The sequence below is a fragment of the Bicyclus anynana genome, chromosome 19 (assembly GCF_947172395.1).
Source record: "Bicyclus anynana chromosome 19, ilBicAnyn1.1, whole genome shotgun sequence".
Taxonomy (NCBI): Eukaryota; Metazoa; Arthropoda; class Insecta; order Lepidoptera; family Nymphalidae; genus Bicyclus; species Bicyclus anynana.
In genome coordinates, this window is record NC_069101.1 from 962,130 (window position 1) to 979,694 (window position 17,565).

The window sequence follows — 17,565 nt, forward strand, 5'->3', positions numbered from 1 at the left end:
ATACTTTTCAATTAACAATGCCAATACCACGATGTCCTAGATTTGAGTCCTGGGTCAGTTTATGTAATATTGAACTTTTTTCTTCTGAGAAATTCTCGATAGAAATTATTAGCCCAGGTTTGAGAAAATGATGGTGTTACACACTCGTGGCTTGGAGTGCGTAAAACGTAAGTCGCGGTTATTATCATTAAGTATATAGTATAATAGCAAAGTAGATATGACCTCTGCCTCCGCTTCCGGAGGGTGTGAGTTAGAATCCTGTCCGGGGCAAGCACCTCCAATTTTTCAGTTGTGTGCATTTTAAGAAATTAAATATCGTGAGTAAACCTGCATACCAGAGTATTCTTAATTCTCTGTGTGTGTGAAGTTTGCCAATCATTGGGCCAGCGTGCTGGGCTATTGGCCTAGCCCCTCTTATTCTGAGAGAAGACTCGAGCTCAGCAGTGAGCCGAATATGAGTTGATAATGATGAATGATAAAATGAACCCTTAGGCCTAAGTTTCATATCCCCTCTCACAATTAAAACAAGCTGTTAATGATACATTAGAATTGCTCAAGATTATTATAACCCTCCAAGCAGATTATTGCACCATAATTTCTTAAGTATTACCTAACTGTATATCGGTAAAGTTGTTTTTTATTATTATCGTTACATCGTCGTCACCGGGGGTTTTCGTTCAACAATCATGATTCACGACACGACAAGCGGTATAGTGTTTGTCACGGACTTACATTAGCTAGACGCCGCTTTTCCATTCAAAAGTAACAAATGCTAATGCCAATTTTCACTAACTACGATGGTGTCATGGAAGTTTTTAGTGACATCTAAAAGTAAACAGTCTAATCGCCACACATTGAATAATTAAAAAATCGAAATCGATCAAAACCAAAAAATACGTAAGACACATTCAAAAGATGACTGGCATTTCGGTTTTACCTACTACCTACAATTTATGTTTTCCAAGTCAAGAGTGAACGTTCTAAATTCTAATCTAGAGAAGTGCGTTCCATGCATAATCGCTTTGTCCATAACCAGAGAGAGCAAATAGGTGCTCGGCACAAATATTTCTGGTTTCGATGGATGGTTGCGGTATCTAGATAAATCTAAGTCTATGATTTCTGTTTATCTAAATATTATGATTAGAACTTCTGTGTAATTCCCTTACGTATTTTCCTACGTGGTTACGAGTATACCTAGCGGATGTTTTTTTTTCTTTATCAGATAGATAACTTTATTCGGTTTAGGGTTTGCGTAGATATGTTACGATTTCACGTTAATGGAATGAAATCCTGCGCCCGCCAGACCTCTCTCAGTTTATGAACCCTAAAAGTTCGTTAGCCCGTTACTCATTTTCAAAGGCCGCCTCGTGCTAATTCTTAGTTTAAATTATTGTTTTCTTTATATATATTTTTGTGTGCAATAAAGTACCTATTTCTTCTTCTACTACCATAGGTAGGTACAGTGGCCAATTACGAAGGTTAGATTGTGGTGGCTTTGTAAGGTCCAGACCCTGAACCTAGTATTTTTTTCAATATTTTCCTCGGAATAATATGAGAAATCATGTCATATTTATTTATTATGAAACACGGCTATAACTCACGTGATACAACCCTGAGCACCCCAAACTAGTTCCGAACCTATACGGGGCCCTTAATCATGAGTTGGTTCTTGTAACGCAGCAACTTACACTTATGATAGTTTAGATACTAAAAAATCAAAATTACCAAAATTATTAAAATTTACAGTTGTTAATATTTTTTCAATGTATGTTTTTTCTTGAATCGAACATATTATAATGCAGGTATTTGCTCATATCTAGATTATGCGATTGCCAATCAAACTGAAATTAAACCAGTCTAAAACTGATATTGTTATTTAATAAATGACACTAATTTGGACATTGTAATGGTACATTCATCAAATCTGGGCCCAGGAATGTATGAAAAAAATACATACCTAATCTAAACTCAAAGATGACCTGACCAGAACGACTCCCAAGGGCTTATCCTCTGAGACTCGCTAAGAGGACCGTTCTAGAAGGGTTTAGAGTCTAACTACTATTCCAAAGAGGCTGTTAAAAGGGCTTATTGGTATTACTCGTCCCATGTACAAAATCGATAGGCCTTAAGTACTCGGATGTCAATAAAATAATAACTAACCCAATAAAGTTTATGCTTTACGTGGCCCGCGCGCCGAACCGATTTATGTTCAAACGACGGTTTAATGGTCCAATAAAAATTTTATTATTACTCTACGGACTTCCCCCGTTGGTTAGACAAGTACCACGCAAATGATAAAACTTTATGTATGGGGGGACACTGTTTAGTTTGGTACCCTCCTCCAGAACGGCCCTCTAAGCTGAGGTCCGAGTCTAATAGAACAAGCCCTTAGAAAGCCCTTTTCCTTTCAACATTCGAGCCTCATTAGGCGATGCTTCTGCGGTCGCCCAAACCCTCGGTGACGCCGCTGCGATTTCATTATGATGCCTTTGTCACTTTTGCAATAAAAAAAAATAGTTTGATGCTCACTGCCCTAAAAATACGATAGATGGCCGTGTCTTGTTTCGTATTCGATTGATATTTTTATTTATATGCTTAGTACTTTCCCAGTTATGGTGCAAAAAACACTAGGTACTACTGCTAAGAAGTCAAAAAATAGAAAGCATTTTTGATATCTTTAGTATCAGGCTTAGCAAAGAATGAAAGTTTGTATGAAAATCTATACTAATATTATAAAGCTGAAGAGTTTGTTTGCTTGAACGCGCTAATCTCAGGAACCACTGATCCGATTTGAAAAATTCTTTCAGTGTTAGATAGCCCATTTATCGAGGAAGGCTATAGGCTATATATTATCCCCTACGAGAACGGAAAATACGCGGGTGAAACCGTGCGACGTTAGCTAGTCTTTCATAAGCGCACAGGTGAATTAAGTCGCGGGCATTCTACTTAACTTCATCAATCAATTGGAAATTAAAACATTTCGATTATATCATAACGGTTTTGTCTACCTGAGACCTGAGACCTGAGACTCGAACTCTGTACTTTATATCTGTAACTAAGCATTATGCGTACAGATTATACAAATCAGAACATTGCTTCTCCAAAATTACTAAACCTTATAGTAATGAGGAGTTTAGGCGCTATATTTTTACATGTATGAAATTCACACCATTAGAACAAAATTCATTTTATAATACAAATATACAACATATCAATGACTGAAAAAACCTCATACAAGTTCATTATCTCCACTCATTACATTACTACTACACTAAACTGGCCAATGAACTCCAAATTAGCAAATTTATATGAAAAAAAAAAGTTACGCGAAACCTCCATTATATCATTCAACCTTTTAAGACATTAGAGTGCCAATTATATTGTATAATTTATATTGCCATACAATATTGACAAGGAAACATAGGGTTGACAGTCTTGAAGATTAAGTAACAGAATAAAAAAAAACAAAAAAGACATATACATTACTTTTTGGAAATCGATTAAAATTACTAAAAAATGATTTCTTTCTATTTTCTTTGCCATGTGTCATTTTTAGGAAGTCTTTAAAACAAGTGTTTGTTCAGCAGTGGACTTTCATCCACAGCATTATATCAATCATAGTACTGGCAGTATTAAATTTTTTTGGTATTTAAAACCTATTAAGTACCTACTTAAATAACACACTTTTGAATATTTTATTTTTGTAAGCTTTAATATAAGAATTTAACAAAAATACGAAAGACCTGTAAACCAAGACAACAGCCAAAAACTCGAAATAAATGAAATAGTTAATTTCATTTAAATATAATTAGGAATTCCCATTTAAACAATTTCAGAAGATATATGAAGTTTATAGAGTCATCAAAACAATATTACTAAATAAATTTATTTGAACTATTTAGCATTTTACTGCTAGTTGACAACCCTATCTGCCACTGTCATTAACTTAATAGAGATTGATAATAGGACATTGTTTACATATTATCAGAGTGCCATAGTTAGGTCAGTGACACATTGCCTTGAGATCTCTATGACTCTATGAGTACAATTCCATACTTCTACTGAATACACTGTACATACAATACTGGAATCCTAGCTTCTTCTATACATTATACACATTTTTTTAGACAGCGAAAAGTATGATTGAATTATTTAATTCTTTCACTTTTTTTTTTCAATCTAAGTTTTTGTCAACCCCCACAAGGTGGGCCAAAGACATCAAGCAGGTATCAGGGAACCGCTGGAGGCTGGTGGCTCAAAACCATGATGTTTGGAAGTCTATGTCAAGCAGTGTATGTCCATTGGCTATTAATTATGACAACAATGTTTGTGTAATTTTTATTTAATTAAGTTTTCATTTTCAGCTGTAATTCCCGTCCTTATAATTCAACTGTTGAACTACCTTCTTGTTATTCAAAAATCTAATTTAATGAAGTGCATAGTTTTAATATAATAAAACATGTATTTTAATAAATTTATTATTTTAGAAAATTTGTAGAATATTTTCCATATTATCTTTTTAAATATGACCAATATTGCCATTCCCCTTCAATTAATTGGAAAAGACTGTGTTAGGAGGGGATACAACAATAGACCAACAGGGCGGGGAATGAACCACCACCCCTCGTGATGATTCCGACCGCTCTTAGCATTGAGCTATTGAGGTTATTGAGGTCTATTTTTTAATAATTTATATAAAAATGACAAAATTATTAAGCGTGCAGACCTCCAAATCCTGCTCTATACAGGCTGTAAGATATGGGCCCTTACAACCTGGCAATAAAATTTGCTGATGATGTCAATATTTTCTGTAAATTCTAAATTATGTATGCTTATAAGCACTAATAAAACACCAAGTTTATCTGTTTTTAGTGAACAAAACTTCCAAACCAAAGGGAGAGTTACTACTCTGCCATTGGTTTGGAAGGGTGAATCTGCTAAGAGCCAGCGAGAAACAAAATAGAATATAATATTTCTGAGCATAAGGCAGAAAATTACACTAATAATACACAACTAAGTAATACTATAATACCATAAATTACATTTGATACCTAATGAGAGATAAGATACTACTGTATTTATAATTAGCTGACACCCACAACTACGTCCATATTAAATTCTCCTTTTTTTCAGTAACTGTTTTTTTCAATATAAGTCCAAAAATAATGAAAGAAACCCTATGTTACTCTGAATTTAGTTTAGTAGTATATAACTGTGAAAGGTGCATGCCCCGGATTGGGTTCGATCCTTCGCCCTCTGGAATTGGAGGCAGAGGTCATATCCACTGGGCTGTCACAGATTTGTGTTCTTTAACTCTATGAAACTCAACTGACTTTTTTATAATTATATTGAAACTAGCAGACGCCTGCGACTTCATCTGCGTGGATTTCAGCTTTTTACAAATCCCGCGGAAACTATGGATGATATTATAAGTACATATAAACCTTTCTCTTTAATCACTCTATCTATTACAAAAAATCACATGAAAATCTGTTGGGTAGTTTAAAAGATTTAAGCATACATAGGGACAGAGAAAGCGACTTTGTTTTATACTATGTAGTGATTACAGACATTCAACTTCTCTCAATATTTAGTATAGATAATTCATAATTCATTATCAATATAGTATCTTAACTTAAATCAGTTTTACTCATGTTTAATATTAAATACAGGCTATCAAGTGATTCATACTTCATTGTAAATAAGATTAAAAAACAGGAAAACAACTTGTTGAAACCCTACAATGACCTTGATTAAATTTACCCAAACATATTACAACACAAAAAACAATTATTATCATTATCAGCCTATATTATAACAATTATATATTAAAAAAGAAGTATTGGAATGCTTTTTCAATGCAATTTGATGGGTTTGGGCAATGGCATGCATAATGCTTTCGATTTAGGATTTATTTTATATAATAATAATTAAAACAATTGTATTTCAAATATAAGGTTAACAGATAGCTATAATAATAAGTAATTACTCTAAGGAAAATTCTTCAAAAGTTTTCTTTCCAACAGATTTCAATACATCTCTTTCAAATATAGGAAGATGATAAAAGTTGTGTAAAAACTCAATCTAAAATTTAGACATCTTGAGGTTATTTTAAAAATAAGGTTATTGTAACCTTGTTTATATTCCAATTGGATTATTTATTTTTTAAAGCATAGTGGAGATTAATGTCATTGGTTATGTACATTTGTTTACATAATAATTTATAACCTACTATGTTTTCAACTAATCTCTTAAGCTTGCAATGCTGCTATTAACCAAAATACTCTTTAAAACAAATAACTACAATACTCATAACTTTCAAGGCTGAACAAAATATAGTACGACTTACGTATTGGATGGAGTAAGTCATCACTGGTGTCATCTCTGCGGAACAGCTTGAGGATGGCTGCCAGCCATGCGTGAAGCTCCACTTCATTGTCAGCCACTATGCACAGTTGTTCCTCCTTGGTGAACAGAGCGATCACATGCTTCTGCTTCAAGTCCAGTCTGCGAGTTATGTTGTAGCAACTCTTGAGGGGCAGCACGCGCCTAGGGTTGGACCCTGAGCGGAACTTCTTCTCCGACTCGTAGTACTCCAGGCGCGCGGAGCTCACGGGCGTCTCGGCGCGCAACACGAAGTATTTCTTCTTCATGGTCTTCAGCTTGTAGAGGTGGCCCTGCCGCACTACGGCACCGTCGCTCGCCGCCATCTCAGCGCATCAGGGTGCCAGACGCAGCTAATAACCTTGAAGTTGTTTACGCACTGATGAAAGTCACTAGTCTGTGCCGTCGCGACTAAAAATACGTACTATCTCTTTTGAATAGTGCGTAAATAGTAAACTCGTAACTATTCCGCGCACGGGCCAGGCCTGTGGGCGCCCTGCGAGCGCCCGCCGTCCGCCTCCAGCGTTAAACCCACCACACCACAGATTTACGCTCGAGATAACGGACGATAATACACTGCGATGCCGTGCGAACCGAAATACAATAACAAACGCTTTTCAAATCCATAATTTTGTACGCTCGCTATTACACTCGGTCATTCACAGATACACGAGTTTAGAAAGAGATAAAGATAAAATCATTCATAGTAAACGTAATCCGCACGCCCTTCCGTAGGAACGCAGGGCATGGAAGTCACGCCGTGGTCCATGCCCATGCCTTCGTGCGACATCAAAACAATCAATTTTGCGCGCTACACTGCACTGTTTCCGAACTTTGCGATTTTAGGAAATGAAAGAGTCATATTACACCACAACGTTTGTATGTTATGCACTTGATTTATAAAACTCCTGTATTTGCGCGTCGTTTTTTATTGGTTCCTCGCTATTGCGTGTCATTTATTCGAACGACGATTACGAGAAAGAAAATAGTGCCGTATAATTCGGATACTCGGACCACCAGCACCTTAGCAAAACAATAACATCAGAAATAAAATTATAATGTTAAATTGAATCTAACCAAAAACTAAAACGAATATTTAAATAACAACCTTTAAGTTGATGTTGATTTTTGAATGAATTTTTCTATAGTAACAAATAAAAAAGTTTTTAACTCGTCAACCTCAGGGCAGAGTCGGGCAGAGTACATTATGAAATTAAGATGTTTTAAATTTAAACTATTTAACAAGTGTCTTTTAGGCCAAAATTCAAAAAATCTTTTTTTGATTATGTTTTTGTTGATGGTAGCAGGCTTGGCGCACTCCGTGTTTTGGCAAAAACGTACACGGTCTAGGTACACGGTCGCGGTACCCTAAGGGGGACTTAAACAGGACTTAAAGAGGATGCTTTTGCACACACTACGCGACGTGCCGACCGTTCGTTATCGTTCGTAATATTATTAACCAAAAAAAATAATGAGAAAAAGATATTGTTGTGCATTTGGCTGCAATAGTAGATTGTTATACAAGGGGCTAAAAAACCCCATTTTAAACGAGGTATTTGTAGGGCACGAGCCGTAGGCGAGGGCCGCTTAAATAGAAACCGAGTATATAATGGGTTTAGTCCCGCGTGTTACACAATTCTTTTCACTACGATTGAGAGAAAGTAAAATAACTCGGTACGGTATTCAATGTTTTATTTTATTTGAAAATTAAATGTAGGTACAAAATGCTACAATTTTGGATGTTAAGGGAGATGCTTTTACCCGGTAACTTAATTTCCGACTACTGTGAAGTTGAATAATGAGTATGAGGGGTAAACATGGGAGATAATTGTTTAAAAACACCATCCGTAAGTGAATGCACTTGTTGTTCCTTTCTCCACTTATTAAATTTTTCGTAAGTAGGTGTTTCATTTGTAATGCTTTTTTGATCCATCTCCAAATTAGGGTCACCATTCTCACTAGATGAAGACATAACAATTAATGTTGCGAAACATGTAAATTACGGTCACAAATTCACAATGAATTTCTTTAAAAAAATCAAGTATTTATTATTCACGGCAATTGTTTTTAAAATTCTCGCTTTTTAATTTTATTTTTCTTTCAATGATTTTATTTTCGAATAAAACCTCCACCGTTTTATAGTAGGCTAGTGCTTGGCTAGTACTCGAAACAGACAAGAACTAAAAAAACAAAATTACTTTAGCCCCAGAGGCTGAAATGCTTGTTTAGCCCCGCTGCGAAGGCGGTAATAAGACAGTGTTTTTGAGCAAGAGTAGTGAAAAGTAAAATAAATGCAGTATAGATGAGAAAAATAAGGGGTATGAATGGAGTTTCAATTAATGAAAGAGTTAGATTAGAAATAATGTATTAAGAGTAGGTTGTGGTCTAAAAGTTTTAGTGAAAATCGAGACTAAACATACCTTTCTCGTACGTAGAGAGAACTTGACATATGGCTTTATGATTGCAACGTTATAAAGCAAGTGGCCCAATAAAAATTGTGGTCGTGAGCGTAATCGTTTTGATCGCTTAGTGGAATGTGCCCTAATGTATGTAATTTGACATTTGTTATAATTTGGTCAAAGTATCCGAAACAATTGTTAAATTTTATCTATGGCAATATTCATAAAATGTCCGTCGTCTTTTGTGTCCGTCATTCATTCATTCATTTACTTGCTAAAAAAGGTAGAGAACAGAAACGGGAAATGTTGGCAAATTAATACTAATAAATACGTGTAATGAATGTTTTGTTCTCTCATTTAAGCTAATCTTTGTGTAATATCTTGTGGTTTGTGCGATACAGTTAACTGGGACGGGTTATAAGTGATCTGTTTACATTGTGAAATAAGTTTTAGCTCTATAGCCGTGAAAAGTATATTCGTGTAATTCGTAGCGAAAGGAGACTTTTTTGTTGCGATTTCGGCGTTTTCAGTGCTCGGTGATGGTATTTATGGACCGTATCGGTGTACAGTTATCCGATATTCGCGGGTGGCGACGAGATTTTGGGTGTTTCGTCGCGTAATGTTGATCTTTCTGCGCTTGTGAACTGTAAACAGCGAAGTTGCAAGTTGCGACAACGGTTGCGGTTTGTAAGTTTTGCAACCATCATTAGAGCGTGAAAACCGTGTCAAGCTTGCACCCGCGAGATTTGGATCCTCTGATAATAACATTTACACTGCCTGTACGCACTAACTCGAGCAACTATTCTTATTAGATAACCAGTTTTTGCCCACGGTTTCGTCCGCGTAAGATTCAAGATAATTTACATTTGTACTAAAAATTGTATAACATCAGTCTTATCAGTATATTATGAACAAGTACAATTTATAATATTTTGCTGAAAAACCACTGAATCCTACTATACAATTATATTATCAGCCCATTTTAATGGCTCACTACAGGGCCAGGTCTCTCCTGATAGGCTAGTTATGGAGCTTTGACCCACCATGTTGCTCCAATGAGGGTCACCCACCGCTTACAATGTTTAATTGTCTTTTCAATTGATTATTGTAGAGTCAACATCTCCTAAGAAGCTCTGGTTTCACAGTAAAACATAAGTAGTGGGTTTATTATTAGGTCCAGGTAGTGATGCAGTTTGGATTCATTGGTTTTAAATAGCTACTTAAATTGATTATTAATTATTTATAATGGATGTTGGCTTCTTCTTGTATTAGGTTCTTTTTCCTATAAAGTTTGCCATTGTGTGTGTGTGTACTCTGTTGGGATACTCCATCCAGCTTAGCTTGCTCTAAAAGCTTAATCCACTGCTTATTATTAGCTTCTTTTATTTGGTTCATCATCATCATTATCCACCCATATTTGGCTCACTGCTGTGCTTGAGTCTCCTCTCAGAGTGAGAGGGGTTAGGCCAATAGACCACCACGCTGGCACAATGCAGATTTGCAGACTTCACACATGCAGAGAATTAAGAAATTTCTTTGGTATGCAGGTTTCCTCACATTGTTTTTCCTTACCATTTGAGACACGTGATATTTAATTTTTAAAATGCAACTGAAAAGTTGAAGGTGCATGCCCCGGACTGGTTTCACACCCACACCCTCCAGAATCAGAGGCAGAGGTCACATCCACTGGGCTATCAGGATCAATTTATTTGGTTATCAATTTCATGTTCTATAGAATTTGAATTCTTATAATCTAATATACATAATAGGTCTATTGATGAAGAAATCCAAATCCTCCAGGATGCAAGCTCTCTAAAGACATGTCTAATTTTACTATCAATTTATTAGGGTCACTTGGACTTTTTATTAATAGACCTGAATTAAATGGTCTCTTCTACTGTACATGCAGAATCCTAACAATAAATGATTTTTGACTAATTAACTAATGATTATCATATTTTATTTTTAGGTAACACTATAAAATGGACACAAGGTCATAGTTTTAGAGGTAATTTAAATTAATTGTATCAGAATATATTATTATAGTAATAGTAAAGTATACATTTGTGTATGTTAAAATATAATTTAATTTCAGGTTTATGATGGCATCTGGCACTTCCTCTTTGGAAAGCAATGGGAGTAACGGTACATTAATTTTCATTTTCTATTTTGATGTTATATTGCTTATAGACATATATTACATGTAATATAATTATGCAATACAACACTCACACTGTGAACTAAAATTGGCTATGCGATTAGTTTGTACACCATGGAAGTAGGTGTGAGAGGATTACTAGCAATATCTCGCTATAACTTGCATAATCTGCTTAAATACCTTGGCCTGACTAGAATTGCATTAAGTTCTAAAAGAGTTAGAAAATAATTCCTCAACCCTACACCTGTGGCACAAGTCCTGGGATTTTGTCAAAGGTATTCTCTGCTAAATGATGAGGATAAATTCATGGAATGCAAAGATATCAGTCTTTATTATTTTGACGGCCTCCGTAGCGCAGTGGTATGCGCGGTGGATTTACAAAACGGAGGTCCTGGGTTCGATCCCTGGCTGGGCAGATTGAGATTTTCTTAATTTGTCCAGGTCTGTCTGGAGGGAGGCTTCGGCCGTGGCTAGACCCTACCGGCAAAGACGTGTAGAAATCAAAAGGAGTGTGGATTTTCATCCTCCTCCTAACAAGTTAGCCCGCTTCCATCTTAGACTGCATCATCACTTACCATCAGGTTAGATTGTAGTCAAGGGCTAACTTGTCTATACTTCTATACTAATATTATAAAGAGGTAAAGTTTGTAAGTTTGTAAGTTTGTCACATTTTTTAAATCGGGTAATCTTCGGAACTACTGGTCCGATTTTAAAAATTCTTTCACCAGTAGAATACTACATTATCCGGGAGTGCTATAGGCTATATTTTATATTGGTATCATATATATTAGCCGAGTTATCACAGTTTTTGTCATACAGGTCGGACTGAAAATCCTCTTAAACAGACTTATTTGCATGCGCTGCCTTAACTATTGTGTAAAATTGAAATTAATGTATGGAGGCTTTATGTATCTTTAAAAGTTCTACAAAAAAGTCCGCGACACCATATATCTATCTTCTATATATTAGCAGATATAGTACCTTTTGTGCTTTTAAAAATTATTAATTTTATATACTTAGGTTTGCGTCATTATTTATGCTACTTAACTTAAATCCTTATCAAAATAAATTATTTAATAATCACAAGGATATTATGGAGATAAGATTTGCACTTTACAGTATGTTTATTACTTAAATAGTTTCGGAGATAATACAAAATTTCTAAAAGACGCAGAAATTCCGCTATATGACGCCCAGCGCTTTCATTTACTTAGTTCCCGTTCCCGTGTGAATATGGGGATCAATATATATATAATAGCCTATGACACTCGCAAATAACGTAGCTTTCTATTGGTAAAACAATCTTTCAAATCGGTCCAGTAGATCCAGAGATTACCTCCTACAACCACACGAACTTTACCTCTTTATATTATTAGCATAGAAGTTTCTATTTCTCTTGGTCATACCAGTACTCTCGAAGGACTGCTAAGGATTTTGCTAAGGGTAGGAGTAAGATAGAAGTTACAGGGTAGGGTAGGGTATGGGTAGGGAAGCGTAGGGGTAGGGTAGGTTTAGGGCCGGGTTTAGGGTAGTGGTAGGGTAGGGGTAGGATAGGCGTGAGATAGGGGTACGGGTGGAATAGGGGTAGGAAAGGGATAGGGTACGGGAAGGGTAGGGGTAGGATGGGGGTAGGGGTAGGGGTAGGATGGGGGTAGGGTGTAGGTAAAGTAGGGGTAGGTTTGGGGTAGGGTAGGGGTAGGGTGGGGGTAGGGGTAGGGTAGGGTAGATGTAGGGGTTGGGTAGGGTAGGGTTGGGGTAGTGGTAGGGTAGGGTAGGGGTAGTAGTAAAGTTGACATCGAAATTTACGCGGACGAAGTCGCGGGCATCCGCTAGTAAAGAATAAAAAAAAAAGTCAATTAAAGTTATTCATCTACTTTTGTTCCAGAGTCAATAACGCACAGTTACGTGAGCAATGAGAGGCACACGGCCGCCCAGCTGCCCATCGAGTATGAGGTGCTATCGGCCTCACAATGCTACGAAAAGCCCACCTACACACACACGCACACCATGAGCGCACCCTACGAGCTGGGCCAGTATGACGTCATCAATAAGCAAGCCAACGAGAGCCTCAAGCAGCAATGCGAGAAAGCTCTACACGACCTCAACCAGCTGAGGCGACAGCACTCGGAGACGTCGCGTCGGTGTGAACATGTCATGAAGGTAGTTGGATTTATTTTTTATTTACCTTTTTGACATTTATTTATTTATACTTAATGAAAGATTTGACTGTTCATTTGCATTGAATAGGCTCATTATTACTAAGGTAGACTAATTTTAAAAATTCTTTTACCAATGGAAAGCTACAATGTTATCGTATATTTTATTCCCTGTATTCCCACAGGAATGGGGACTACACAAGTGAAACCGAGTGGTTCTGCTATTAGGGACAAACTGGGTCTGTTAAACAAACAGATCAATGAGAGTTTTAAGATATCCATGACCCCATCAGAATGGGGTCATGGGGTATTTGGCTAGCAATGTCCATATTGTTACTGCTGACACGCAGCATTGCTGTGACAGTAAACACAGACGTCGAAACATTCCACATCTTAGCAGTTCTTCCCCTGTACCCAAGTGGCACGTCGATTCTCTTTCTACGATCGCAAACGCTTCGAAAACTACAAAAATGTATGGGAATGACAGATTTTGAACACGTGACCTGTCGATAACAAATGTCATTCCTAAACATTTTTCTAGTTATCGAAGCGTTTGCGATCGTAGAAAGAGAATCGACTTGCCACTTGGCTACAGGGGCTTATTAGAAACGTTGATGTAAAATGTCTTGTAAGGATTGTCAGGACGTCAATTTTCACATTTTTACGGCGTCTCACTGTTCGTTGGTTAAATGAGGAACTAGATTGTATAGTTTCTGTATTCCTGTTAACTTCCAAATTTGACTTACACATACATAATATGAGTATGTAACAGGGTTAGTAAAATAAAATCATGTAAAAAAGAAGTCTTATTACATGTAATTACGGCGTATTCAATAACGTTTTGCATTTTATTCACTCGCAAAGAACTGGAGCGTTGTTCAAAAGCCTCATTTACATGAGCGCGCGCTGCAAAAACCGAGTAAGCAGCTTTTTCATACATACAGAATAAAATATAGGTCACCAGGCCAAGTTTGCTTTTTGCGAGGTTCATTTCTGAAACGTGAATTTCCGTTGAATGGCGCCCGGCTCTCAATACTTTCTATAGGCGGCTCGGTTTCGCCTCGAGCCGTGAATATAATCAGAGATGTACTGCGATACTTCTGTTGGAAACGGCTTCAATATGTGGGTTACAGGATTTTATTACTATAGAAATGTTAATTTTTTTGAAACATAATAAAGAAATGAATGATTAACACTACTTCTTAAGTCTTTTCTACTGATTGGAGGGGGAGGAGTTTATTGTGTAAAAGAATAACAATTTCGTCATCTTGAGCATTTAAATATGGGATAGTTTCTCCCATCAGTTTGATTTAGTCTTTCTAGTCATCGTATTATGACATGTCAAAAAGTCCAACATTTTTTTTGCCCTTATAAACTATGATCTAATAAATTTTCAATAGATAAGAAGTGACTGACGTGTAATCCACGACGTGTATCAGCTGACTGTACTTTGTTTTAGATATTGGGTTAATATCTGTATAAATCATTCTAGAAATAAACAATGCCTGCTTATGCCTGCACCCTTGAAATCGCAGCTGACTTTTTCCAGGAGCCTCAAGTATTTTACAAGCTATCGTCCGAGCGATATGACCGAACTTTTTTTCCTGGTTCAGGGACCACAATAAGTGAGAAAGGAACAAAAAATTACGTTCTAATTAATAATAATAATTCATGTTTAGTGCTACAAACAATACATCCTATTTTAAATATTTTACGACTGTCTGTGACACCATACAGAAAGAGCTCAGCATTTAGCCATTCATTGCTAAAGCAAGGCCCAACGCTGATTTTCAGCTGAGAAGTCGGTAGTAAGTAGTGGTATAGCATGGCAACTTCGTTCGTAACACTCCCGTTACGCCAGTCCGTGCGGGTCGGGGGGCGTGTATCGATGAATGAAAAACCCACGACTGATGCACCTCACTTCCTCGCACGCACGATTTCACGCCCGCGCAGTCTTTCTCCCCGTCGCCCGCATATCATGCGAGTATCATCAACGAACTTGCCAGACTAAAAGATGCCATGTCCTGTTGTTGCGCAGGAGTTGGAGTACTTCCGCGGGCAGCACCGCGCCGCCATGAACCAGCTCGAGGTGTCGGCGCAGGAGGCGAGCAGTCTGCGCGGCAAGTATGGCGACCTTCTCAACGACAACCAACGGTGAGCATTGGTGGTTAGCGACACACCTGCGGCACGTTCCCTTGAACACGTTTGTAATGTTTTGCCAATTAGTCTTGTTCACAAAAGCCATTTATGCCAAAAAAAATTCTCCGTCTCCTAGAACTATGCTTGAGATGTCATTCGATTCGGAATTGAATGTAGATTTTGAAAAAAATTAAGGCCCGATCGCAAAAATTGCGATCTTAAAGATATTTCCAATTTGACAATAGATTCAGATTCACGATGCTTCGTGTAACGATGCGACGTGTAACGCAAGCGAAAGCTCGGGGCGCACAATTCATAACGCCAATGCGCGTCATGCGTGTGTGTCATACCGACTGATGTTTCCGTCACTGAAGTTAACGTGCTGTAATGTTCCACAGGTGTATCCCGCACTTACTATCTGCCCAGAAGTAGAGTCACTTTAAAGAAAACATAATTTTGTTCAAAGAAGAATCTATACTATAGACTTTCTTGATGAGTACTGTTTACCAACAAACAAATTAAAAAAGAGGGTATAAATCACTAGTCATTTCACAACTAAATAACTTTATGTAGCTTGTTCTTAAATTAATGCAAATAAATTTGATTAATAATCTTAGAACAATTAGATATGGTTAAAATATTTTAAATAACAATTTATAAACAAACAGTACATGATTTAAAATAAATAAGTTATGAAATGATATGCGTTTTCTGCCTTCATTTTTAATGTCTTTGTAGTAGTCGAGCTTCACCCAGGCTTCAAATATGTGAAGCTACGAGTATATGTAGCGCCTTTACGTTAGTTTATTTAAAGTCAGTGTTGCCAAGTTTCTATGAATAACAGTATTTCATTGTCCGCTAGACTGGAGCGCGAGGTGCAGCACCTGCAGCAGAACAGCGGGCCCGAGGGCTCGGACGCGCTCGTGCATACGCTCCGGAAATACGACGCTCTCAAGGAAGAGTTCGATTGTTTCCAGAAGAGGTGAATCTTATATATTTCATTTATTAACAACGACGCAAAAAAGTCTGTAGATATAAACATATTATAATAATATGTTTATATTTTTTACAATTACTTAGCTCCATACCTGTATAGGTACATGAACAGAAAGGAAAATATCTCGGAAATTTCTAGACACTCATTAAAAAAGTGGTTAAAATCCACATTATCTACAGTTAATTATGATAATACGGAAAACATAATGGATCCATATTTAGTCCACAAATAAAATAAAATTAAGATTGTATTTTGAAACTAGTACCTAATCTAGTAGTTAAATATTAAGAGTAAAGGTAAATATAATATTAATAGTAAAGAAGTCTAGTTATAACTCACACTCATACGCACACACACAGACATAGCCGCATACAGAACACACACGCACACACACAGCCATACCCGCACTTACACGCATGCATGTATTTACACACACACACACACACATACACACACACGCACTAACATGCACACAACATTAAAAATTATAAACTCTTTTTTTTTTAGTAATGTATTTTTAAGATCTTTGTAAAAATTCTTTTGGATATTGTATGGATATTGTATGTAGCAAATGTACCCAGGGAAGTCACTGGCCCTTAAGACACGGGCTTACCTAGTTTAAGGGCCAGGACGTCATTGCTATTTATATGTACCGAGTTTATTCAAATAAAACAATTCTTATTCTTATTCTTATTCTTATTTACAGACAGTGTGTCACAGACAAGTAGCGTGGCAGACACCCACCCATTTAGATGAAGTTAACTTGTTTCAAATAGGCTATACTTACTAGTACTTTTGGAAAGTCAAGTGTATTAGTGGGGAGTGACTATCACGAGTTCCAAAAATACATTATATTGAGAAGAGTCAGCAAAAGACTCAGTTAACAAAAGAAGTGGTGCCATTTTAATGTTACATTTCTTGTTATCCTTGCTTGCTTGCTTCCACTTCTGTTACAACAATTAAGTTATCATTTTATCCTAGACATATTGAATAATGTCTTGATTTTTTAAATTTTTATAATAAGTTCAAGCGAGGAATAAATTTATGACTACAATGGAATGTATTATGGAAAAGGTACGACCTGATGAACGTAGATTATTTTGCGCACTTTAATATGCTATGCTCCATGACAAACACTACGGCAACGCCACCCAGAATTTCAAGAAATGGCGCTGAAATGTTCAAATGTAAAAATATTAAAGTTAAGATTGTAAAGTATGCTCCAATTAATATAGGTACCTGAAATTGTATTGTAGCTTTGTATAATATGTATATTCTGTAATCTTTGTGGCCTTAGTTTTAAGCCTATGTAATCTAATAATTATGTACTTA

The 17,565-nt window shown here is 36.6% G+C and overlaps 2 protein-coding genes across 2 annotated transcripts in view; one reads left to right on the forward strand and one right to left on the reverse strand.

Annotated features, from left to right (window-relative positions):
• LOC112053097 (insulin receptor substrate 1-B) overlaps positions 1-7,387 on the reverse strand; it is a 28,062-nt gene extending 20,675 nt beyond the window's left edge. The window contains exon 1 of the mRNA XM_052887582.1: positions 6,350-7,387. Coding sequence (XP_052743542.1) covers positions 6,350-6,710 — 361 coding nt within the window. The 5' untranslated portion in view covers positions 6,711-7,387. The remainder of the gene's footprint in view (positions 1-6,349) is intronic.
• A 1,638-nt stretch (positions 7,388-9,025) lies between these two features.
• LOC112053096 (disks large homolog 5) overlaps positions 9,026-17,565 on the forward strand; it is a 36,621-nt gene continuing 28,081 nt past the window's right edge. The window contains exons 1-6 of the mRNA XM_052887288.1: positions 9,026-9,470; positions 10,753-10,791; positions 10,879-10,928; positions 12,827-13,101; positions 15,136-15,251; positions 16,099-16,218. Of these exons, the coding sequence (XP_052743248.1) occupies positions 10,883-10,928; positions 12,827-13,101; positions 15,136-15,251; positions 16,099-16,218 (557 nt within the window). The 5' untranslated portion in view covers positions 9,026-9,470; positions 10,753-10,791; positions 10,879-10,882. The remainder of the gene's footprint in view (positions 9,471-10,752; positions 10,792-10,878; positions 10,929-12,826; positions 13,102-15,135; positions 15,252-16,098; positions 16,219-17,565) is intronic.